Raw genomic sequence first — 27,003 nt, forward strand, 5'->3', positions numbered from 1 at the left:
TCTCTTTCAAAGCTAGGATAGAGGGTTCCTAGCTGTGCACACTTAACAGAATTGAAAGTTGGAAAGGAAAATAGAGTTGGAGAGGAGACAGGAAATGTGGAGAGAAGAAAGAGAAAGAATAGGAGAGATGGAGCAGGGGCAGATAGAAGAAGGCAAAGGGAATATAGAGTAGGAGAAGGAGGAGCAGAGGAAAAAGGATGAGAACAAAGCTAGAAAAAGCTAAGAGAGGAGTAAAGAAAGAGTGGGTTATTAAAGATGGAAGGAGGCTCAGGAGAGGGGCTAAAAGTGGTGGCAGTAGGAAGATAGAGAAAGGCCTTGTTTTGCCCCTTTCTGGCCATACATAGACCACCAATCTTGGGCCTAAAGGTACTGCATATTACTCTGGGATGAATAAGGAAAGAAGAAAGGAAATATCTCTTTTCATTCAGGGTTTCTTGTTAGCACTAGGTAGTTCTGGGAAGTCCTTCATGCCCACAGTCTGACTAGGTGCAGTGAGGAAGTAGAGGCCTAGGAAGCTACTTCACCAGGTCATCGATGGCATCTTTCATGGCTGTTAATGGACAGCACCACCATCAGGGGTGTCATAGTTGTATACCATGTCAAGGAGGAGATCTGGGGAATCAACTAAGAGAGGGAAAGGGAGAGGATCTTGGGTCAGAAAACTGAAAGGATAATACATTCCCCCCCACCACATCCCTCACCCTCAACATCATTTTCACCTCCATTTGTTCATACTAAATCCAACTATCCTAGTTGCTTTCCACTGTTGTATCTTTCATATAGCCCCCCAAATATAAGTAAACATTTCCCAAGGGAGGATAAAAGAATAAAAGGCTATAAGTTGCTACCTATCTATCCTGAACCCCACTACCTTTGTGTTGATGGCAAAGACCCATTTCTCCTTTGACAGTGAAAAGTAATGGGTATGGAGAGTGGGTAAAAGTAGATACAGAAAAACTACATGCTCTCCCACACCCTTCAGTACAAGGAGGAGTGAGATGACCTGTCCCTGTCTCCCAATTTGGGCCTACCCTGCCCTGCTTCCTGTTCTTATGCTGGCACTCATATTCTAAACCATTCTAAACCTTCTTTAGCACTCCCATATGTTAATTTTATGTCAAGGAGGCTGGGACAAGAAGGAGGAATAGAGTTGGAGTTGTGGTTGGGGTGAAGAATTCTGTAGCCCCCTATGGTCAAGCTGAACTGTGGCAATGCAGCCATGATGAGGAGCTCCCCTTCCTTGGAATGTGGTGACCTTGTCCCTTTCCTTGTGTAGAGGCTTGCTATACACTAGCTAATCCTGACCACAGCTATTCTAAGGGACTGGTCTGAGACTCCAGCCATCCACGTTCCTGTTGTCTAAAGAGAGAAGACATTTCCCAATTTAGGGAGGAGAAAAACTGATTACACAGCCTGACCCCAGAGAGGTTCATAAAATACTCTGTGAAAAAGGCCCCCAAAAGCAATACCTGTAAAAATAGCAAAATGAGGAAATATGCATTTGCAAGTCTCTGGAACTGTTCAAATAGGTTCAGGGGCAGGAAATTAAAGACACTATATTTTGAGGTCTTGATGGCATTGTTCTGTGAGTAAACAAACAAATAAACAAGAAATACACAATTAGACAAAAGACAGCTCAAAAGTGGGTTGATAAGCAGCTGCCCCTACTTCCCAGTCTACCCCTAGAGAGGCCTAGAAGGTAGAAAGATGGCAAGACTGTTGGGTACTTGGGGGAATGTATCTCTGCCCTGATAGAGTTCTTGCTTATTGATGTTATTGATAGTAATAATGATAATCAAATCAACAGCAATAAAAACTTACATTTATTGAGTACTTACTACGTGAAAGGCACTGTTCTAGCATTTTATATGTAGCAACTCATTTACTCCTCACAACAATCCTATGAAGGGGGTACTTTTGAGGATGAGGAAATTGAGGTACTGCATCCAGAGCTCTCTAACAAAGCTTTTCTTAGCTGAGGAAACTCAGTTTGGTGTGCCTTTCTGTGTTTTTTGCAATGTTGAAGGACGTCAGATGCTAAAAGCAAAAAACTGTCTTTCAACCCTAGCCCACTGAAGGTTTCTATAGGGGTCACTATCAGCATTGGAGAATCATTTGGCCCTTAATTGTCCTAAGAGGATTTAAAGAGTTTTGGCTTATATCTAAGCTACTATTTTGCTGAGTGAAAATGGGAACTTGTCTACTTCCTCAATTCTGATCTCAAGATGTTCACAGGACCATCTTACTTTCTACCTTGGAGTCTTAAATCATTTGTCCTAAGATGTCAGAGCTCAAATCTAAGAGCTCTAAAAGCAGGAGAATAAGACCAAATAATTCCCTAAGTTCAGGGCTCATCTCCTACCTCTTCCATTTAAAAGGACAGAACAAAAGAATAAAAATAACTAATGGATACTAGGCTTAATACCCGGGTGATTAAATAATCTGTACAAAAAATCCCCATGACACAGGCTTACCTATGTAACAAACCTGCACATCCTGCACATGTGCCCCTGAACTTAAATACAAGTTTGTTTGTTTTGTTTTTTTTAAAAGAAGAACCTACCTATTTCCTTAGGGATGAGAAGCTGGTCAAATAGCTTAGCACTTAGGAGTTTAGAGATCCAAGCCAAAACTAAGATTTCCTTGGTGTTCTCTCCATGATTTTCCAAATAATAATCAATCAGACACTATAGCATTTCTCAAGGCTTGCTCTTTTCACAGCCCTATGCTGGACTATACTAGTGGAGGCTGAAAAATAATTAGACAGGATCCCTTCTGGAGAAGCTCATGGTCTGTCTTGAACGAAGTTCTAGTAAAATGATCTCTACAGGCCCTTCTCATCATGAGAGTATGTAATTCTAACATGGAAATAGCTTTCTTTGATCATAAGATACTTTGAATTTCTCAGTGTTTAAGTCCAGATGGCTGTGATACTTGGACCCAAAGATCTTCTGAGAGGTGGCCTTACTGATGTAGCTAGCCTTCACTGTTGATTTTCCATTTGATTTTATAGCCATTTAATATATTTCAGGTTTCTACTCACGTAGGTAGCATTCTGCCTCAAGATAGAAGTACAGGTATTTATTTATTAACTTGGCAACTAGAGTGTTTCATTTTGCTCTTAAATGTAAAACCAGAAGCAATATCCTAATAACATCTCCTTAACTATGAAGTTCCTCAGAGTTTAGTCCTTTTGGCAGAGGTGATAAAATTTAAACATGATAAGAGGTGGTTAATTTTGGTTTGGTTATTTTTTTCTTTGGGCAGTGATATGGGACTGAAGGTTAATTGGGAAAATAGAAGAGAATAAAAGGCCAAGGATATAATGAGAATCAGTAGTTAGGAGTTAGGAAGATGACAAGGAGTCACAGTGGAAGAAGTTAGAGAAATAGGAAAATGAGCAATGCTCAGGGCCAGGGAAATGAAATGGTGTTAAACATATCAGAATCAGTCAGATCTGTTCATTCACTCATTCAATATTCAATATATATTTATTGAATGTTGGCTGTGTGCACAACATTGTGATAGAAACTGTATCACAGATATACTGTGTATACAGAGATAAATGAGATACCCTTTTTCCAAGGGCTAATAGTTTTTTGGAGAAACAGAACTAACATTTTCAGAACCATACTTAACTCCTACGACCACCATGCAAGGTGAACATTATTATGCCCATTTTACAGATGAAAGAACTGAAGATCAGAGAAGTTAACAAACTTGCCTAAGACATTAAGGTTAGTAAAGGCTGAGCTATATTCAAACTCAGATCTGTCTGATGCCCAAACCTAGATTTACTGTCCCCACTGCTTGTTACGTAGGTCTAGAAGATAGAGAAGAGAAAAACCTGCTTTCATGGTCATATCTTGGATACTATTATTATCCAGAACTATTTGATATGGTTTGGCTCTGTGTCCCCCACCCAAATACCATGTTGAATTGTAACTCCCAGTGTTGGGGAGGGACCTGGTGGGAGGTGACTGAATCATGGAGGCGGCTTTCCCCCATGCTATTCTTGTGTTCTCACAAGATCTGATGATTTAAAAGTATAGGATCCTCCTCACTCTCTCTCTCTTTCCTGCCACCACGTGAAAAAGGTGCTTGCTTCCCCTTTGCCTTCTGCCAGGATTGTAAGTTTCCTGTGGCGTCCCAGTCATGCTTCCAGTTATGCCTGAGGAACTGTGAGTCAATTAAACCTCTTTTCTTCATAAATTACCCAGTCTCAGGTAGTTATTTATAGCAGTGTGAGATTGGACTAATGTACCACTCTCACTCAGAAATCATAAACTAATATCCCACAGAGACCGCAGACATATATTTTTATATAATTATAGCTATGTATATGTATACATAGCAACACATGCATGGAATTATATTATGCTACACATGCATGGAATTATATTATGTATAAAACCATTGCTTGTGATCATAGAAGATTGAAAACAACCCAAATGTCCATTTAAAAGGAACTGGTTAAATAAAATATGTTAAATCTGCAGAGGAAATACTATATATTATAGCTGAAAAAGGAAAAAAAAGAAAAAAACTATTATGAAATTATGATGATGAAAACATCTCCAGGATATACTGTTAAGGTTCAGAATAGTGTAAAAATAGGAAAATAAGACTATATATTTGTATTTGCTTTATTTGCACAAAGAAACACTAATCTGATTAATACACACAAGAAAACTAACAGTGGTTCCCTCAGGGGAGCAGATATGGACAAGGATGGGGTATTGGAGCATGCCTTTTCAATATATATCTTTTCATGAATTACTTAGTTATAGACACATAAATAAGTGAAAAATGAACAATCCAATAGGAAGTGGGCAAAGATCATTAATAGGTATTTTCCAGAAAAAGAAATACAAAAGGCTAATTAACATGTATGTCATTTTCATCTAAGAGCTGGCAAAGATGACAAAGATTGATAATAATGAGTTTGACAGGAATGTGGAGAAACGGGCAGTCTCTAAGTAGAAACATAAATGGATATAATTCTTTTGGGGGGCAATCTGGCCTCTGATAATTTTTAATTTTTAGTGTGTTTTTCTTTTGAAACAGACAATTTACTTTTAGGAAACTTTCATAAGATACAGTCACACAAATGTGCCAAAATATATGTATAGTGGTGTTCATTCAGCACCATTTAGCATAGCAAAACACTGGAGACATTTAAATGTTCATCAATAGAAGACTGACTAAATAAATTCAGGTTTATCAATATAATGGAAAACAATGTCGCTATTAAATAAATGAGGGATATCTGTATGTGTTGTCATAGAAACATGTCTAAGTGAAAAAAGTAGAACTATGCTTTGATTTGTGCAAGAAAAACTACAGTATTTATTTTCTGGGAGTTATATATAAACCTGAAATCTGAGACATTCTCTCCCTAGCTTATGTCACTAGATTAATTTTGGCTTCTGAGCCTTCATTGCATTGTATAGGAGCTTGAAAGAAAGTGTAATAGAATCTGTGTTATAGGATCCACATCTACAAAGAATTTCACGCTCCCCCAACAAAGAAGAATATTATAAGAGAATACTGACCCCCTTCTGAAACAGCCAGAGGGATGACACTCACCGGATATCCAAAAATACTGTTGAATTCTTTGTTGTTGGCTTGCAGATATCTCTCATGTTCTGAAAAAAGATAGGATAAACGATGAGATGGATGCCCCTGTGTATATCAGACTGGGATGTTGGCTGCTAGTGAAGACTTCACTAGATCCCCACACTTTCTTGCTGAAGATATCTATTTAAGCATGGGATTTTGTCTCTTTAATCAAAAGAATCAAGAAATATAATAAAAATAAAAATGCTCAAGTATTCAAGCTTTCTGGAGGCAACAGGACAAGTAACTCCTGAGGAGTTGTCCACCATCAATGCTTCTAGTACTTCCTAGATCATGTCTCCACAGACAACAAGATGGTCTGCACCAATTTTACTGACAAACACAGAAACCCAGCCTTCCCTCATAAGTCGATTTTAGCACTTTGTCTTAATATATCTGAGGCTCTTTTCCAAGCCAACTTGTCCTAAACTTGCTTAACTAAATTTAAATTAATAAACAATGACTGAGCATCTATTGCACAGAGGCCAGTGTACTGGATGCCGTGGAGGGATAAAACGATGAGTAAGACAGTCTCTGACTTCAAGGACTTTAGTATAGTAGGAGTAAGCCTGATAACTACTTGACAAAATCATCACATCAAAACAGAGGTGTTTGTTACAAACTACTACAAATAGTGAGCCTGTTACCATGTTATGAACAAACAAATTATATATATATATATAATCAATAGATCTTTCTCCCCTGAATGAAACATTCCTATAGTCTCTTTGGTTCTTCCTTGGTTCAGCAAGCATTTGCTGGGTTCTTGGCAGGTTCAGGCCCTGTGCTAGGTCCTAGGGTTACGAGATGAGGAAAACATCATCCTGACCATCTTGGTACTCCTATTCCTAGTAGGACAGACAAATATAAAATAAAATTTCAATCTAATGTAAGGGCAGAGCTACAGGTTGGAGGTGCACAGAAGAGGGGATGGAAGTCAAGGAAAGTAGGACATAGATGTATTCCTGGAGGAGATGCCTTAGTTATTTGGATGATATGGATTAAGTGCTTCCCAGTTCTCTTAAGCCTGTGTATTATACCAAGCAATACAGAATTCAGCCTGAAGGCTGACAGTGCTCCTAAGCTTTCTGCCCTTAATGCTTCTAGTAATTCTTAGGTAATGTCTCCACAGAATTTGCCCCCTCAGAGAGTGGGTCGTAGCAACCCCTCTGCCTCTGAGTTGTATTGAATATCTACTTTAAAGCTCTTCTGGCCCTCTAAGGTCCTCCTTGGCCCATGGCTCCCAAGATTAAAAAGAAACTTCTTTCCTTGGCCCTCAAAAATTCTATCCTAGGCTACCGACTCCTACTCTGATCTTGAACTACTTGATTCACTCCTCCAAGAGGAGTCTCTGGCTCCAGGTCCTAGAAACCCAACTCTGCAATTGTTCAAGTTTTTTTTTTTTTTTGAGCTATGATTCATATAATATAAAATTCACCCCCTGGAAGTGTACAATTGAATGGCTTTTAGTATATTCATGGTTATGCAACCATCGTCATTAATTCCAGAACATATTCATCACCCCCCAAAGACACCTCATACCTGTACTCTCAATTCTGACCTCTCCTCTCAGTCCCTGGTGGACACTAATCTATTCTCTGTGGATTTGTCTATTCTGGACATTTTACATAAACAGAAGCATAAAATATGTGGTCTTTTAAAACTGGTTTCTTTCACTTAGAATAATGTTTCCAAGGTTCATTCACGTTGTAGTACGTATCAGTATTTCATTCCTTTTTACGTCTGAACAATATGTCAATGTTTGGATGTACCACATTTTACTTATCTATTCATCCATGATTGGGCATTTGGTTTGTTTCCACCTTTTGGCTACCGTGAAGAATATGGCTATGAACATCCCTGTACAAGTTTTTGTGTAAACATGTTTTCATTCCTCTTGAGTATACACCTAGGAGTAGAATCAATAGGTCAAATGGTAACTTTATGTTTAATTTTTTGAGCAACTGCTAAACAGTTTTCCACAGTATCTGTACTATTTTACATTCCCTCCTCACAATGTATGAGTGTCCCAATTTCTCCACATTGTCTCCAGTACTTGTTATTGCTCATGCTTTTTACTTTAGCAATTTTAAAGGCTGTGAAATAGTATCTCACTGTGGTTTCGATTAGCATTTCCCTAATGACTAATGATGATGTTGAGTATCTTTTTATGTGCTTACTAGTTATTTGCATTTTCTTTTGAAGAAATGTCTACTCAGATTATTTGACCATTTTAAAAAAATTTCAACTTCTGTTTTACAGACGGGGGTGCATGTGCAGTTTTGTGGCATAGGTATATTGCACCCACAACCCCTCCCCCTCTAGTAGTCCACAGTGTGTACTGTTCCCCTGTTAATGTCTTTGACCATTTTTAAATTGCGTTGTCTCTTTATCACTGAACTGTAAGAGTTCTTTATATATTCTGGATAGAAGGCCCTTATCAAATATATGACTTGCAAATATTTTGTACCATTCTGAGTTGTCTTTTCATTTTCTTGATGGTTGGCTTTGAAGCAACAAAGTTTTTTATTTTGATGAAGTCCTATATGAATTTTCTTTGGTCACTTGTGTTTTTCGTGTCATAGTTTAGAAACCATTGCTAATCCAAGGTCATTAGAATTTACTCCTATTTCTTTTTCTAAGACTTTTATAGCCCAGATGCAGTGGCTCACACCTGTAATCCCAGCACTTTGGGAGGTTGAGGCAGGAGGATTGCTTGAGCCCAGGAGTTCAAGACCAATCTGGGCAACATAGTGAGACCCCATCTCTATAAAAACTAAAATTAGGCATGATGGTGCAGCCTGTGATCCTAGCTATTCAGGAGGCTGAGGTGGGATGATCATTTGAGGCCAGGATTGAGGCTGGCCAATGAGCCATGATTGCACCACCACACTCCAGTCGGGGCAGCAGAGCAAGACTCTGTCTCCAGAAATAAATAAATAAAATTAAAAAGAGTTTTATAGTTTTAGCTCTTACATTTAAGTCTTTGATCTATTTTGCATTAATTCTTGCATATGGTGAAATAGGGGTCCGTTTTTATTTTTATATTTTTGTATTGTGTATATCCAGTTCTACCAGCACCATTTGTTGAAGACTATTCGTTTCCCAATGAATAGTTTTAACGTCCTTGTTAAAAATCAACTGACCATACGCATTTTCTGTATCTACTGAGTTAATGCAGTTTTTACCCTTCACTCTGTTAATGTGGTATATCACATTGATTAATTTGCATATGTTAAGTGATCTCTGCATCCTAGAGATAAGACCTACTTGGTCATGATATATGATTCTTTTACTGTGATACTGAATTTATTTGCTAGGATTTTGTTGAGGATTTTTGCATGTATCAGAAGTATTGGCCAATAATTTTCTTTTCTTGTAGTGTCTTTGTCTGGCTTTGGTATCAGAGTAATGCTGGCATGATAAAATGAGTTGAAAGTGTTCTCTCTTTTTCAATTTTAGGAAGAGTTTAAGAAGGACTAGTGTTAATTATTTTTTTAATGTTTGATAGAATTAACCTGTGAAGCCATCTGGTCCTGGGCTTTTCTTTGTTGGTAGGTTTTGTTTTAGTTTTTGTTTTGAGACAGAGTCTCACTCTGTCACCCAGGCTGCAGTGCAGTGGCATGATCTCAGCTCACTGCAAGCTCCCTCGTTCAATAAATTCTCCTGCCTCAGCCTCCCAAGAAGCTGGGATTACAGGCGCCTGTTACCACGCCCGGCTAATTTTTGTATTTTAGTAGAGATGGGGTTTTGCCATGTTGGCCAGGCTGGTCTCAAATTGCTGACCTCAAGTGATCTGCCTGCCTCGACCTCCCAAAGTGCTGGGATTACAGGCATGGGCCACCGCACCCGGCCTGCTGGGAGGTTTTTGATTACTAATTCGATCTCCTTACTTATTAGTCTGTTCAGATTTTTTCTTTGTTAATCAGGCTTGGTAGGTTGCATGTCTCTAGGAATTTATCCATTTCTTCTAGGTTATTCAATTTGTTGGCATATAACTTTATAATAGTCTCTTGTGATCCCTTTTATTTTTGTGGCATCAGTTGTACATTTTCTCTTTCATTTTGGATTTTAGAGTCTTTTAAAAATAAAAGTTTACCTAAGGGTTTGTCAATTGTGTTTATCTTTTCAATAAACCAATTCTTAGTTTCATTATTTTTTCTTGTTTTTCTATTCTCCATTTTATTTATTTTTACTCTAACTCCTTCCTTCTGCTAACTTTGGGCTTAATTTGTTCTTTTCCTAGTTCCTTAAGGTATAAAAGTAGGTTGTTTAATTGAGATCTTTCTTTTTTTTTCCTTAATGTAGGCATTTATTGCAATAAACTTTTCTCTTAGAACAACTTTTGCTGCATCCCGTAAGTTTTGTTATGTTTCCACTTGTATAAAGGTATTTTTATTTCACCTTTTGGATTTCTTTTTTCATCCATTGGTTGTTATTCTAGTTTCATACCATGTAGTTAGGAAAGATACTTAATATACTTTCAATCTTTTTACATTTGTTAAGACGTGTTTTGTGGCCCAAAATATGATTTATACTGGAGAACAGATCCATGTGCACTTGAAAAGAACAATATATTCTGCTGTTTGGGAATGGAATGTTCTGTATATATCTGTTAGGTCCATTTGTTCATAGTGTTATTCAAGTCCACTGTTTCCTTGATTCTCTTTCTGAATGATTCTATTGTTGAAAGTGGATTATTGAGGTTCTCTACTTTACTGTACTGCTGTCTATTTCTCCCTTCAGTTCTGTTTATCTTTGCCTTATACACTTAAAGTAATTATAGATAGGTAAGTATTTAGCATTGCCATTTTGTTAATTGTTTTCTGAGTGTTTTGTAGTTTGTTTGATCCTCTCTTGCTGTCTTCCTTTGGCCTTATACATTTAAGTGCTCTGTTGTTGGATGCATTTATATTCACTAGTGTTATATCCTATTTATGAATTGGCCCCTTTATCATTAAATAATGACCTTTCTGTCTTTTATGACAGATTTTTCTGACATAAGCATAGCCACCCTTGCCGTCTTTTGGTTACCATTTGCATGGAGTATCTTTTTACATCCCTTCACTTTCAGCCTATGTATGTCCTTAAAGTTAAAGTGACTCTCTTGTGAGTAGCATATTGTTAGATCTTATTTTTTTGTTTTGTTTTGTTTTTTCATTCAACCATTCTAGTCAGTCTTTTGATGGGAGAATTCAATCTATTTACATTTAAAGTAATTAAAGATAGGTATTTACTATTGCCATTTTGTTGTTTTCTGAGTGTTTTGTAGTTCCTTTGTTCCTCTCTTGCTGTCTTCCTTTGTGATCTGATGACTTTTGTAGTGGTGTGCTTTGATTCCTATCTTTCTCTTTTCTGTATCTACTAGAGGCTTTTTCTTTGTGGTTACCATTTGTACAAATTGTGACCAAGATGAAACTGGGATGTTCAGCTAGGTTTACCCAAGGATTTGAGAGTAAACAGATTTAGATTATATACACTAATTTGGATAGAGTTGACATTTTTGCAATATTAGCCCCCTATCTGGTAACATGCTATATTCCTGTGAGAGAGACAGAGAGATAGCTGTTGGTGTCCTCCTGGGACGCCACTCCTTTGTGCATGATGATCATGTCTATATAGTCAGCTTACCAGCAATACATAAGCAAATGGCTATGAGTCTTCTCTGGACTATGCTTACAACCCAGCTATGCAGCTTGTAGTTTGTTCTACTGTACTAGTACATTTCTTCCTTCTTATATTTTATTCTTGTGATTATTAGGATGAATGGTTACTGGATGATTACTAGTTGAATAAACATGGGAGAAGTTTTATACTTATGTGAGATGGGATTGATATATTTTGTGGAGCTTTATTTTGACTGGTTAGTGGCTTATTTACAACTGTGTGATACAAGGGCTTCTGCTAATCATTGAAGCTTAGCTTCTCTGAAGCAGTGGAATATGCATAGCTCAGATAATTTAGTCACATCTAGGATTTAGAGCTGGTGTATGGCATAGGCCCTTTGTGCAGGGACTTTCTCAAGGGGCACAGATAGCTACCTGATTAAGGCAGGGTACCAGAGAAGTACTGGTGTTTCTACTAGTGTTGAGATTCTCCAGTCCTTGGACAGGCTATGTTCATACTCAATATATTAATGGATTACTGAATAAAATCAGTTTCTCCCATGCCATTTATCCCTTCAAACCAGTAAAACGTTTCTATTTGTTTAAAAATATTATTTTATAACTTTTGATAAAGTTATAATATTTTCTTACTGGATTTCACATTTCTTATTAAATTTAATCCTAAATATCCCTGATTATTTTTTAACCTAACAAGGGTCTAACAGCCTCTGCCAGCAACTTATCTGGGTGAAACAGGCCATTCTCTCACTAGTTCTGAGGGATACCTGGGGTTCAGCCTCTACGCAACAACTGAATACTGAACACATATCTCCCTCTTTGAGTTGAACAGTAAAGTAAAGCAGTAGATCTCAAGGTTCAGAGCCTGAGTTGCTAAAGACAGATTCAGACTCCGAAGTAGGGGCAGGATTAACCTTCACCTTGTTCTGGCTCTTTAATGACAGACCTGCCATGAAGAAAGAAGAAGGAGAAAGGAAAGTAGGATTTTCACCAGGAGAAGAGGAATTGGGGGCTAGAAAGCCAGATTTCCTAAGAGGTCTACGATGAAGGAAAAGAAGGAATGATGAGAAAAGTGGTTAAAACATCACTTTGCACAACCATCTAAGAGAATAAACTAAATGTTTGAGAGAGAAAAAAGGCAGGCTGTAAGGAAAGAAAGTAACCAGTCTTGTTTGAGATCATAAAGGCAGGAAGAAAGTTTTCAGACTGGATAATAAAGATTAATTCAAGATTCCCTGGGGCATGTAAATACTGTAAGAGAAGACTGGGTGACTAAGTGTTTTCCCCATTACTTGTTAATTCAAAGGTTATTCCTGTTTGGCTGAAACGAGAATGACAAAATGTGAATTATGGGTGAGAGGTTAGAATGACAGAAGGTTGGAAATTAGTTGAGACAAGGAGAGTCTAGGAAATAGTCTAGTTGAAGAAGTCCTAGCTATGGAACTCAAGGGGACAAACACCTACTTCTAGCCACTGGTGACTGTGGAAAATTCATTCTCCATTAGGAACTGAGGGTTGAATCTACAGCCTATTCAAAGACTGGTTTCAAAGGACCTGTCCTAAAAGCTGGCCTGCGCATGGTGAAATAACTGAACTAAAAGGGCCAGACATCTTGGTGAAGTGAGGCAACCTGGTGTTATAAAATGTGCAGTAGACTTAAGTTAAAAAATATAGAAAGCTCCCATAGTGGTTAAGAACACAGACAATTGAGTCAGGCTGTCAGGGTTCAAATCTTAGTCTTCTACTTCAGAGCCTGAGTTGGCAAAGACAGATTGAGACTCCAAAGTCAGGGCAGGATTAACCTTCACCTTGTTTTGGTTCTTTGATGACAGACCTGCCACAAAGAAAGAAGGAAAAAGGAAAGTAGGATTTTCACCAGGAGGAGAAGAGGAATTGGGGGCTAGAAAGCCAGATTTCTTAGCCTTGAGAAAGTAACTTAACCTGAGATTCATTTTATTTTTCTGTAAGATGGAAATGATAATAATATCTACTCATAAGGTTATTGGGAGGATTAATGAGTTAAGGCACACAAAATATTTGAAAACAATTCCTAATAATTAAAAATGCTCAGGACATTTTAGCTATTCTAGACTGGACTCTGCAACTAAATTGTTAAGTGACCTAGGGCAAGTCACTTTTCATTTCTTGGCTTTAGTTTCTTCATGTGTAAAATGGGGTAGTAAAACCTACTGTATATACTAATAGGGCTAAATGAGATGATAAATGTAAAGTGCCTATCTGATTCCTGACAAATCAAAAGTACACATTTTCAACCTGAGAAAAGGTGAATGAAAAACAAATAAAAAATGAGAACCACACAAAAGTACACATTAGGCTGGGTGCAATGGCTCATGCCTGTAATCCCAACACTTTGAGAGGCCAAGGTGGGAGGCTCACTTGAGGCCAGGAGTTCAAGACCAGCCTGGTCAAGGTAGCGAGACCCTGTCTCTACAAAAAAAAATTTTTTAATGTAGCTGGCATGGTGCCACACACCTGTAGTCCTAGCTACATGGGAGGCTAAGGTGGAAGAATCGCTTGAGCCCAGTAGTTGGAGGCTGCAGTGAGCTTGATCATGCCACTGCACTTCAGCCTGAGTGACAGAGGGAGCCCTGCCTCTAACAACAACCAAAAAAAGAGTACACATTAAATGTTATATTCTGTTATTTATCTTATAATATGTCAAGGAGATTCCATATGCATCATTGATATAGTTGTCTGTGCCCAAAATAGATTTTGAACTTTCAGCTACCTTCTGTGGATGCACTAGGCTAATCCAGGTAGTGGAAAAGGAAGTGTACAAAAGCCATAGTCTAGTGAGGAGAATTCTGTCTACCTGGTAAAAAGGTAGTAGAAGTCTCAAAATAGAAGAAGCCTCTGTTTAAGGATATAATGCTTAGAGTTTTGACTCAAATGCCAGGGTGAAAGACTTAGCTCTTACGCCACATATGTAATACCACCTCGGGTTTTAGGGGTTAAAGCTACAGAAGATTGGCGATTATCCTAGCAAGGAAATGGCAGAAACTAAAATGGAAAATGAGCTCTGTAAGATGAAACAAAAGAAAGTAGCACGCTGAAATTTAAGTAACCAGGAAAAGAAGGAGGAGGGCAGAAAAGGAATGAAGGCCAGTTAGTCAGGTGGCAATCAGGCTTAGGAGATTCTGAACAAATATTTCCTTGCTCACAATGGTGAATTGATCACAAATGGGATTTTCCAGCTAATGCAAGAACAATGAGATGATCTTCCGGAGTGCAAGTCTCTTAACTACTAGATTAGTCAAGGCTTACTCTCCATATACTACTATACTCACAGTTCCATTAAGCCCAGGTGCTGGCAGGGCAAATTTAGCAATGACCCCTTGCTGTAGTTCCAGATTAGCAGGCCTAGGTGATTTCAGCCAAGTCATTTAATGGCTGTCAAAGAAATCTCCTTTTCCTGTCTCTAAAAATAAGTGAAGACAGCTGCAAGGGGAAGGATAAAGGGCTAATTTCAAGTCAGATTAGTTGGAGACAGTTATGGTTTGGCTGTGACCCCACCCAAAATCTCATCTTAAATTGTAATCCCATAATCCTCACGTGTCAAGGGTGGGACCACGTGGAGGTAATTGGATCACAGGGGTGGTTTCCCCCATGCTGTTCTCATGATAGTGAATGAGTCTCATGAGATCTGATTTTATAAGTCTCTGGCATTTCCCCTGTTTGCACTCATTCTCTCTCCTGCTGCCCTGCCAAGAGGTGACTTCTGCCATGATTGTAAGTTTCCTGAGGCCTCCCCAGCCATGTGGAAACTGTGTGTCAATTAAACCTCTTTTCTTTACAAATTACCCAGTCTTGGGTATTTCCTTATAGCAGCATGAGAACGAACTAATACAGAGTCAGTTTGCATTAAGAATACTGGAATTTCTCACACAGATTCCAAATGATCACAATTTATCCTATGGTAGTCAAATAACAATCTAAAACATTACAGCTATCAGTAGATTTTAGCTAACCATATGGCTTAAAGTCTTGAATACACAAGAAAATTTATTTTTCATCTCTCCAGACTTCATTTCTGAGATATCTGGAGCATAACCACTAGATATTTCCATGTAAGGAATGGTAAAATGACTAGGCATGGTGGCTTACACCTGTAATCCCAGCATTTTGGGAGGCTTAAGGGGGAGGATTGCTTGAGCCCAGGAGTTCAACACCAGCCTGGGCAACAAGCAAGACACCACCTCTTAAAAAAAAATGTATGCTAAGAAGAACAGCTAAATGATGTAGCAGAGAGTCATCACAGAAAAGGCCAGTATCCATGGCCCTGCAGAAAGGGCAGTAACTAATTTGCTTTCTCGCCACCATTTCATCATGTGTTTCTGGTTCAGTCTACCCACAGCTACATCCCATGGTTTATATTTAACTTACTTATCATACTTACTTACAATACCAGCATTCTCCCACTAAACAAAGAGCTCCTTATAGGTAGAGACCATGAGATCAGCTTTTTTAGATGCCACATGTGAGTCAGATCATGCAGTATTTGTCTTTCTGTGTCTGGTATATTCACTTAACATAATGTTCTCCAGATTCATCCATGTTGTTACAAAATGACAGGATTTACCTCTTTTTTCATGGCTGGATAGTATGGTGGTTACCAGGGGCTGGGAGGCTGATGAGGGAGGAGTTGGGGAAATGTTGATCAAAGGTTACAAATTTCAGTTAGATAGGAAGAATAAGTTCCAGGGATCTATTGTACAACATGGTGACTATAATAAATAACAATAAATTGTATTCTTGAAAAATTCAAAGAGTAGATTTTAAGTGCTCTCACCATAAAAATGACAACTATGTGAGGTAATGTATATGTTAATTAGCTTAATTTAACCATTCTGGAAGGGGTTTTGTGTGTGTGTGTGTGCATTTCAAAACATGTTGTATGCAATAAATATATATAACTTCATGTTAATTAAAAAAACCATTAAAATATTTCCGTAGCTTTTGAGGTACAAGTGATTTTGGTTACATGGATGCATTATATAGTTGTGAATTCTGAGATTTTGGTGCACCCATCACCCAAGCAATGTACACTGTACCCAATATGTAGTTTTTTATTCCTCACTCCATTTGCACCCTCCCCCTTCTGAGTCTCCAAAGTCCATTTTACCACTTTGTATGCCTTTGTGTACTCATAGCTTAGCTCTCACTTATAAGTGAGAACATAACAGTAGCTAGTCTTCCATTCCTGAGTTACTTCACTTAGAATAATGTCCTCCAGCTCCACCCACGTTGCTGCAAAAGACATTATTTCATTCCTTCTTATGGCTGAGTAGTATTCCATGGTGTATATATATATGAAATTTTCTTTATCCACTCATTGGTTGATGCGCATTTAGGTTGGTTCTGTATCTTTGCGACTGTGAACTGTGCTTCAATAAACGTGTGCATGTGTCTTTTTCACATAATTACTTCTTTTCTTTTGAGTAGATACCCAGCAGTAGGACTGCTGAATCAAATGGAAGATCTATTTTTAGTTCTTTAAGGAATCTCCATACTGTTTTCCATAGAGATTGTACTAATTTACATTCCCACCAGCAGTGTATAAGCCAAATACTTACAACCACATCCTTCTCTTTTCACCATATCCATACCAATATCTTTGTTTTTTGGCTATACTTGTAGGAGCAGGGTGGTATATCATTGCAGTTTTAATTTGCATTTCCCTGATGATTAGTAATGCTGAGCATTTTTTTCATGTTTGTTGGACATTTGTATATCTTCTTTTGAGAAATGTCTATTCATGTAATTTGCTCACTTTTTGATGGGATTATTAGTTTTTTTCTTGCTGATTTGTTTGAGTTTCTTTTAGATTCTGGATATTAGTCCTTTGATGGATGCAGGGTTTACAAATATTTCCCCCCATTCTGTAGGTTATCTGTTTACTCTGACGATTATTTCTTTTGCTGTGCAGAAGCTTTTTAGTTTAATTAGGTCCCATTTATTTGTTTTTGTTGCATTTGCTTCTGGGGTTTTAGTCATGAATTCTTTGCCAAGGCCTATGTTCAAGAGAGTTTTTCCAAGGTTATCTTCTAGAATTTTTATGGTTTTAGGTGCTGGATTTAAGTCTTGATCCATCTTGAGTTGACTTTTGTATACAGTGAGAGATTGGGATCTAGTTTCATTCTTCTACATGTGGCTAACCAGTTTTCCCAGCACCATTTATTAAATAGGGTGTCCTTTCCACAATTCATGTTTTTGTATGCTTTGTCAAAGATCCATTGGTTGCAAGTATTTGGCTTTATTTCTCTGTTCTCTATTCCATTCCATTGGTCTATGTTCCTACTTTTATACTAGTACTATGCTGTTTTCATAACTATAGCCTTGTAGTATAATTTGAAGTCTGGTAATGTGATGCTTCCAGGTTTGTTCTTTTTACTTATGATTGCTTTGGCTATTCAGGGTCTTTTTTGGTTCCATATAAATTATAGAATTGTTTTTCCTAATTTTGTGAAAAATTATGCTGGCATTTTGATAGGACTTGCATTGAATCTGTAGATTGCTTTGGGCACTGTGGTCATTTTCACAGTATTGATTCTTCTTAATCCATGAGCATGGGATATGTTTCCATTTGTTTGTATCATCTATGATTTCTTTCAGCATTGTTTTACAGTTCTCCTTGTAGAGATCTTTCACCTCCTTAGTTAAATATATTCCTAGGTATTTTATATTTTTTGCAGCTGTTTTAAAAGGGATTGAGTGTTCTTGATGCGATTCTTAGCTTGGTGGTTGTTGGTGTATAGTAGTGCTACTGATTTGTGTACACCGATTTTGTAACTTGAGACTTTTCAAAATTCGTTTATTAAATCTAGGAGTCTTCTGGAGGAGTCTTCAGGGTCTTCTAGGTATATGACCACATCACCAGTGAATGGAGATAGTTTGATGTCCTCTTTCCAACTGAGATGCCTGTTATTTCTTTCTCTTGCCTGATTGCTCTGGCTAGGACTTCCTAATGGACTATGTTGAATAGAAATGGTGAAAGTGGGCATCCTTGTCTTGTTCCAGTTCTCAGGGGGAATACTTTCAACTTTTCCCTTTCAGTATGATGTTGACTGTGGGTTTGTTATATGTGGCTTTTATTATTTTGAGGCAAGTCCCCTTCTGTACCTAGTTTATTGAGAGTCTTTATCACAAAGAGATGCTGGATTTTATCAAATGCTTTTTCTGCATCTATTGAGATGATCATACTTTTTTTTTTTTTTTTTTTGAGACGGAGTCTTGCTCTGTTGCCAGGCTGGAGTGCAGTGGCACAATCGTGGCTCACCACAACCTCCGCCTCCCGGGTTCAAGCGATTCTCCTGCCTCAGCCTCCTGAGTAGCTGGGACTACAGGTGCATGCCACCATGCCCGGCTAATTTTTGTATTTTTAGTAGAGATGGGATTTCACTATGTTGGCCAGGCTGGCCTTGAACTCCTGACCTCATGATCCACCCACCTTGGCCTCCCAAAGTGTTATATTACAGGTGTGAGCCACCATGCCCAGCCAATCATATGTTTTTAATTCTGTTTATGTGATGTGTCATGATTATTGACTTCCATATATGTTAGACCATCCCTGCATCCCTGGGATGAAACCCACTTGATTATGGTAGGTTTGATCAACCCACTTGATCTTTCTGATGTGCTGTTCGATTTGGTTAGCTAGTATTTTGTTGATGATTTTTGCATCTATGTTTATCAGGGATATTGGTCTGTAGTTTTCTTTTTTTTTAATGTTCTTTCCTGGTTTTGGTATCAGGGTGATACTGGCTTCATAGAATGTTTTAGGGAGGATTACTTCTTTCTCAATCTTTTGAAATATTTCAGTAGAAATGGTACCAATTCTTCTCTTAATGCCTGGTAGAATTCACATTAGAATCCATCTGGCCCTGGGCTTTTTTATTGCTAGCAATTTTTAAAAATTACTCATTCAATCTCACTGCTTGTTATTAGTCTGTTCAGGGGACCTATTTCTTCCTGACTTAATCTAGGAGAGTTGTATGTTTCCAGGAATTTATCCATTTCCTCTAGATTTTCTAGTTTGTGTGCATAGAGGTGTTGTTAGTAGTCTCGAATGATCTTTTATGTTTCTGTGGTGTCAACTGTAATATCTCCAGTTTTATTTCTAATTGAATTTATTTGAATTTTCTTTTTTCTTGGTTAATCTAGCTAATAGTCTATCAATTTTATCTTTTCAGAGAACCAGCTTTTTTTCATTTATCTCTTGCATTTTTTTTTTGTTTCAATTTCATTTAGTTCTGCTCTGATTTTTATTATTTCTTTTCTTATGCTAGCTTTGGGTTTAGTTTGTTCTTGTTTCTCTAGTTCCTTGAGGTGTGATATTGGATTGTCAACTTGTGATCTTTCCGACTTTTTGATGCAGGCATTTAGCACTATAAACTTTCCCATTAGCACTTTTTTTTTGCTGTATCTCAAGAGGTTTTAATAATCTGTGTCACTACTGTCATTCATTTAAAAGAATTTTTAAATTTCCATCTTGATTTCATTGTTAACTCAAAAATAATTCAGGAGCAGATGGTTTAATTTCCATGTATTTGTATAGTTTTGAGGGTTTCTTTTGCAGTTAATTTCTACTTTTATTCCACTGTGGTCTGAGAAAATACTTGATATAATTTTGATGTTTATAAATTTATTAAGACTTGTTTTGTGGCCTATCATATGGTCTATCTTGGAGAATGTTAAATGTATTGATGAGAAGAATGTATATTGTGCATATCTTGGATAGAACGTTCTGTAAATATCTGTTAGGTCCATTTGTTTGAGAGTGTCATTTAAAGTCAATTTTTTTTGTTGTTGTTGACTTTGTCTTGATGATCTCTCTAGCACTGTCAGTGGAATACTGAAGTTCCCCACTATTATTATGTTGCTATCCATCTCATTTAGTAGGTCTAGTGGTAACTGTTTTACGAACCTGGGAGCTCCAGCGTTAGGTGCATATAAATTTAGGATTGTAATACCTTCTCGTTGGATTGAGCCTTATATCATTGTATAATTACCTTGTCTTTTTTTCACTGTTGTTGCTTTAAGGTCTATTTTATTTTAGATAAGAATAGCCACTCCTGCTTGCTTTTGGTTTCCATTTACATGGAGTATCTTTTTCTACCCCTTTACCTTGAGTTTATATAAATCCTTACATGTTAGGTGAATCTCTTGCAGACAGCAGATATTTGGTTTGTGATTTTTTTAATCCATTCTGCCAATCTGTATCATTTAAGTGGAGCATTTAAGCAATTTATATGTGACATTAATATTGAGATGTGAGGTACTGTTCCATTCATCATGTTGTTATCTAGATACTTTGTATTTTTCATTGTGTTATTGTTTCATAGGTTTTGTTAGTTTTATGCTTTCAAGAGGTCCTATTTTGCTGCCTATCAAGCTTTTGTTTCAAGATTTAGAACTCTTTTTAGAATTTCTTGTAGGGCTGGTATGGTAGTGACAAATTCCCTCATCATTTGTCTGAAAATGACTTTATTTCTCCTTCATTTATGAAACTTAATTTTGCTAGATTCAAAATTCTTGGCTGACAGTTACTCTGTTTAAGGAGGCTAAAGATAGGACCCCAATCCCTTCTGGCTTGTAAGGTTTCTGCTGAGAAGTCTTCTGTTAGTCTGATGGGTTTTCCTTTACAGGTTAACTGATGGTTTTGTCTCACTGCTCTTAGAATTCTTTCCTTCACATCGACTTTAGATAGCCTGATGACTACATGCTTGGTGATGTCCTTTTTGCAAGGAATCTCCCAGGATTTCTTTACGCTTCTTGTATTTGGATATCTAAATCTCTAGCAAGGTCAGAGAAGTTTTCCTCATTTATTCCTTCAAATAAGTTTTCCAAACTTTTTGCTTTTTCTTCTCCTTCAGGAACATCAATTATTCTTAGGTTTGGCCATTTTACTTAATTCCATATTTTTGGAGACTTTGTTCATTTATTTTTATTCTTTTTTATTTTTTCTGATTGGGTTAATTTGAAAGCCTTGTCTTCAAGCTCTGAAATTCTTTCTTCTGGTTGTTCTAGTCTATTTTTAAATCTTTCCATTGCATTTTGTAATTCCCTAAATGTGTCTTTCATTTATGGAAGTTCTGATTAGCTATTCTTCAAGATCTCTATCTCTTTAGAAAATTTTTCATTCATATCCTGAATTTTTTTTTTTTTAATTTCTTTGTGTTGGCTTTCACCTTTCTCTGGTATCTCCTTGTACTCAAGGAAATAATCAAAGCTTAATAATCAACCATTCGAATTCTTTATCTGGTATTTCAAATATTTCATCTTGGCTGGGTGTGGTGGCTCACACCTGTAATCCCAGCACTTTGGGAGGCCAAGGTGGGTGGATCACCTGAGGTCAAGAGTTCGAGACCAGCCTGGCCAACACAGTGAAACCTTGTCTCTACTAAAAATACACACACAAAAATAGCTGGGAGTGGTGGCACACACCTGTAGTCCCAGCTACTTGGGGAGGCTGAGGCAGGAGAATCGCTTGAACCCAGGAGGCGGAGGTTGCAGTGAGCCAAGATCACACCACTGCACTCTAGCTTGGGTGACAGAGGGAGACCCCATCACAAAAGAAAAAAAAAATTCATCTTTGTTTGGATCCATCACTGGAGAGCTAATGTGATCTTTTGGGGGTGTTACAGAACCCTGTTTTGCCATATTACCAGAATTATTTTTCTGGTTCCTTCTCTTTTGGGTAGACCATTTCTTCTAGTTATTATAGAATTATTTTGATTGTGTTTTTTAAAAATTTCTTTTTACCCTCTTAAGGATCTGACTTTAATGTTTACTGTAGCCTAATTCGGCTCTTGGTGCTTTCAGGGGTGAAGATTCTACGTAAGTTCCTTGGTTATTGGCAGTCTTTGTATGATGGCCTTCTCAGATGCTAGTTTGTAGTAACAATGTGCACAGTATGTGTGCAAGTTTACTGTCTCACAGGGGGTTGGAACGGCAGAGTTCTCTTGAAGCTTACTTATTTCATTCCCCTGTGGTATACACCTTTTTGTTTACTTATTTTTCCCTAATATTTTATTTACTGGTTGAACAGTCTGGGCTTCAGGCCAGCAGAGGAGGTATCCCTGTGTAGAAACCAGTTGTGGCTGAAGCAGGTGGGTAAATGCAGTACCCAATGGTGGGCAGAGGTCCCAAGTTTGTCAGAGGTGGCTGGGGGAGCTCTCAGTGAGAAACACTGAGGTTTTATCAGGCAGAAGGGTGGGAGCCACCTCAGCTCCCCTGCCAGGCCAGCAGGACACACTCCTGACTGTGTTCTAGCTATTCAGATCAGACAGGTACCTCTTTTCATCTGCAGGAATGTTGATGTTCCAAGTAAGGAAGAATTGTGACTCTACCTCTTGTGCAAGCCTGAACCTGGAGAGTGCTCCTCCTATGGGGATACAGTCACCTTGAAGTGTTCCAGAAATGCTATGCATAGATGCACTCACACCAAGCTCCCATGGGAGAAGCCCCAGCTGTGTCTGCAATGGTGGATGAGGGGGAAAAGAAGTCCCCTTCTCTGAGATTCTTCACAAGCCGCAGGCTTGGTGCCCGGCTGTTGGAGTAGAGCTGCAGACTTTCCCTGCTAAGCCCAGCACTGCAACTGTGCCCCTGCTGAAAGAAACTTCCACCAGCAGAAAGATCTGGGACTCAGGGCCTGCCATCTAGAGTCTTTTGTCCCATGGGGTATTCCCTTGACGTAGTATACTCCCCTTTCCCCTAGAAGTAGGAGTCCCTGAGAGCCAGACTACTGTGAATTCTGTTGCTCTTCTGGATCTAGCCACCTAGAGGGGCTGCCATACTCCAGGCTGGTACTAGGGAATGTCTGCAAGGGATCCAGTGATATGACGTGTTCTCAAGTTTCCCAGAAGCAGGTACTAGCACTGGCTCTGATGGGGTTTGCAGGGGAGTGACATAGACTCTGTGAGATTCCTTGGTTATAGCTAGCCTTAGTGTGTTGGCTTTCTCAAATGCCAGTGGTAGTAAGTAATGACCTGGTCACACGAACAGACTCAGGACCTCCTGGTCGGCTAGGGTGGTGCAGACAATGGTGATAGCTGAGGTCAGGCACAAGTTTCTTCCTTCCTGGGTGCAGTGTTATTCTACCTGGAGGTGCTGTAATGGACTGTGTTGGCCTCTAGCCACAAGGTGGCACTTGGAAAAGAACACCAGCTGTGGTAGTAGTGGTGGGATTTGTGCTTGCCTTATATCTCCAGGGAGGGTATTCTGGTTTCTCAGGCAATGGATAGGGTCATAAAGCTCCCCAAAGTTTCTGTCCTTTGTGTTAAGCTACCACGGCGGGTGGAGGGGCAAAGCCAGGTGGAGGCTGGATAAGCCAGGTCTGTGCTCTGGCTCTCCACATGCACGGCAAGCAGCGGCCCCTGTGGAGCTCAAGGGACAGTTCTCTGGCCACTGGGATATCATTCCAAGGAGAAGCATAGCTGTTTCTACTGTACAGAAGAGTTCGCACAAGGAGTAAGAGTAGCAGGTGGCAGTAAGTCCCACCCAGCTCTCATTAACATGACAAGACAGATCTGACACTCCCAGTAATCTACTAGCAGCAGCAAGCTAAGGTCCAGGCCATCTTGCTCAGAACTAAAAATTGCCCAGGCCATAAGCCTTCCCTGCAGAGATACTATGTGAGGTACTGCATATGTTAATTAGCTTGATATAACCATTCTAGAAGGTATGTATATATTTCAAAACATCATATTGTACACAATAAATACATACAATTTCATGTCAATTTATTTAAAAAAGGTAGAGACCATGTTTTTTCTTTTCTTTAAATCTCTGTAGCCTACCGCTTGGCTCAGCATTAGGCTCTGGATATAATAAAGATTTGTTGAATGAACAAGTACACAAGTGAAAAATGCTTAGAAACATGTTCTGCTCAATTGGGGTCAGATTGCTGTCCAAACTCCTCCAGCAGAGGACAATCGCCTCCTCCTTATGGGAAGATCTATATAATCACAGAACAGCTGGACTCAAAGAGGAGCCTCAGCTAAGGCTAATGGTTTGTTGACACTTCTATGCAAAAGTCAGCAAACCAGAGGATATTCAGCATGGCTGTAGAGGGTGTGTAGAATGCAGTGTTAAGAAGAGCTTTGAGAAGAAGCTCACTAAAGTCTGGAATGTCATGAAAAGTCCAGCTCCTGAGCTACTACTGATCTCCTGCACCTCTAAGTCTGACCATCTCCTAAAGCTTCATTAATTTTTCTGTCTGAGTTAAGCAAAAACAAGTCTAAAATTGTTCAAAAGAGCCTAAAGAAAATCAAAATAATCATAAAAGCTGTCCAATTTATTAACAAGGGTCCATAGAAGGTTGGTTTGGCTGGCACAATTTAGGACATGCTCAAAAACCAAAGGCCCTATTCCCTACTCCCTTTACAGACCTTTGGCTTCTCCCTTTCTGTAGGGCAGAAGCTGACAGGAACATCCAGGCGGATGGAAATTGGGAGTTGCGCTTTCGTACTCTGACCACATTTGGAATCTGGGACCAATGATTTCTCATCAATGCAGTAAAGGTAAAATCAGGCTTGTATGACTGAACTGCTAGACATTACTTTCAGTGCTTCTCCATCATAAAACCTTCCCTGGGATAGGAGACGAGGGTTTGGGAGTTATATGAAAAGCCGTCAGTTAGAAACAAAATGCCTTGGTGATGCTAAAAAAGCAATTTAAATCTAAAGGATTCAAACCTTAACCCCTTCTGTTTAGGGTTGCCAGATTTAGCAAATAAAACATTCAGATACAAGATAAGTATGTCCCAAATATCAGATGGGACACACATACTAAAAAGTTATTTGTTTATGCAGTGGCATGATCTCGGCTCACTGCAACCTCTGCCTCCTGGGTTCAAGCGATTCTCCTGCCTCAGCCTCCCGAGAAGCTGAGATTACAAGCACGCGCCACCACGCCTGGCTAATTTTTGTATTCTTACTAGAGACGGGGTTTCACCATGTTGGCCAGGCTGGTCTTGAACTCCTGATCTCAAGTGATCTGCCCACCTTGTCTTCCCAAAGTGCTGGGATTACAGGTGTGAGCCACCGCACCCGGCCACTGGGAACTTTTGATCTGTCTTTTCTAAACAACTTTATGAGGTAAAATTTATAAACCATACAATTCACCTATTGAAAGTATAAAAATTAGTGGTTTTTGGTATGTTCACAGAGTTGTGCAACCTAAATGTCTACTTTTGTGTTTATTTAAATGCTCTTTTGTAGAGTATTCTGTTACTAAGACTCTGATTAACTTTCCTGTCTACATGCCACAATATCTATGCCCTCTTCCTTCCTGGAGTCCTTTTTCTTTTTTTTCCTTTTCTGTCCTTTCTTTTTAGTTTCTCCAACTTAGTTATTTTCCATTTGTGATTACACTTTTTTCTTTTTATTAATTTTAAGAATTACCCAAAGTAATATAAAAATACATTTCCACTGTAAAAGATTCAAAAACAAAAATATATATAGAAAAAATTTAAAGTTTCCTTTCCTGTGCCTTCCACTCCTTCTTTTCCTAAGGAAACCACTATAAGTAGATTGGTGTATATCCTTTAGGTCCCTTCCATTTCAAGGAATTTATACACAAATATTTATGTATATATACACATCTCTCTCTATATATATTTTTAATGAGATCCTACTACATGTATTGCTCTGCAAGTTACCTTTTTCTTTTTACACTATGTATTGGTCATCTTCCCTTGTCAATACATATAGATTTACTCCAACCTTTTGAATTACTACCTAGCATTATTAAGCTACCTTTTGATAACTGTTGATAATTTTTATTGTTGTCTTGTGGTGGTGGCGGTGGTGATGAAGATGGTATTTACAGAAGTGTGTGGAAGGTAAAGGAAAGGGAAAGGAGAAATATAATAATGGGACAGTCTTGCAAACTCTCTAGGACAGAGAGAACTCTGTAGGCACTATGCTAGGCAGACAATCTAGTGGAATCACACAACATAGATGTAAAACAGCAAAGCATGTCAAGGCAGGGTGTACATAAGATGTTAAATGAATTGTAGAGACCCAAGATAATTAAAATTATATGTCCACACAAAAACTTTTACACATGTTTACCGCAACATTACTCATAATACCCAAAAAAATGGAAACAATTCAAATGTCTATCACCTGATGAAGAGATAAGCAAATTGTGGTATATCCAAACACTGGAATAGTATTCCGCCATAAAAAGGATACATACTACAATAAGGATGGGCCTTGAAAACATAAGTGAAGGAAGCTAGTAACAAAAGGCCACATTTTATATGATTCTATTTATATGTCAAGTCCAGAAAAATCCATTAGTGGTTGCCAGGGGATAGGAGAGCAGAGGAAAGAACTGAGAGTGAATGCTAATGGGTATAGGGTTTCTTTCTGGGATGATGACAATGTTCTACAATTAAGTTATGGTCATGGTTTCAAAACTCTGAATATATTAAAAATCACTGAATTACATGCTTTAAAAGGGTGTATTTTGTGACATGTTAATTGTATCTCAATAAGGCTATTATTTTAAAAAACTGGACCAGGCATGGTGGCTCACACCTGTAATCCCAGCACTTTGGGAGGCCACTTGAGTGGCCTCCCACTCAAGTGGGTGGATCACTTGAGCCCAGAAGTTTGAGACCAGCCTGGGCAACATAGTGAGATCCCATCTCTATAAAAAAGTACAAAAATTAGCTGGGTGTGGTGGCATGTGCCTTTAGCCCCAGCTAGTTGGGAGGCTGAGGTGGGAGGAT

General features: G+C 38.5%; 1 protein-coding gene across 1 annotated transcript in view; it reads right to left on the minus strand.

Moving 5' to 3' along the window:
• Positions 1-27,003, minus strand: part of LOC104007846 (phospholipid-transporting ATPase FetA-like) — a 75,917-nt gene that overhangs the window by 43,285 nt on the left and 5,629 nt on the right. Inside the window, 4 exon segments of the mRNA XM_016960478.3 lie at positions 525-554; positions 556-624; positions 1,470-1,583; positions 5,590-5,648. Coding sequence (XP_016815967.2) covers positions 525-554; positions 556-624; positions 1,470-1,583; positions 5,590-5,648 — 272 coding nt within the window.

Source organism: Pan troglodytes, chromosome 11 (assembly GCF_028858775.2).
Source record: "Pan troglodytes isolate AG18354 chromosome 11, NHGRI_mPanTro3-v2.0_pri, whole genome shotgun sequence".
Lineage (NCBI taxonomy): Eukaryota > Metazoa > Chordata > Mammalia > Primates > Hominidae > Pan > Pan troglodytes.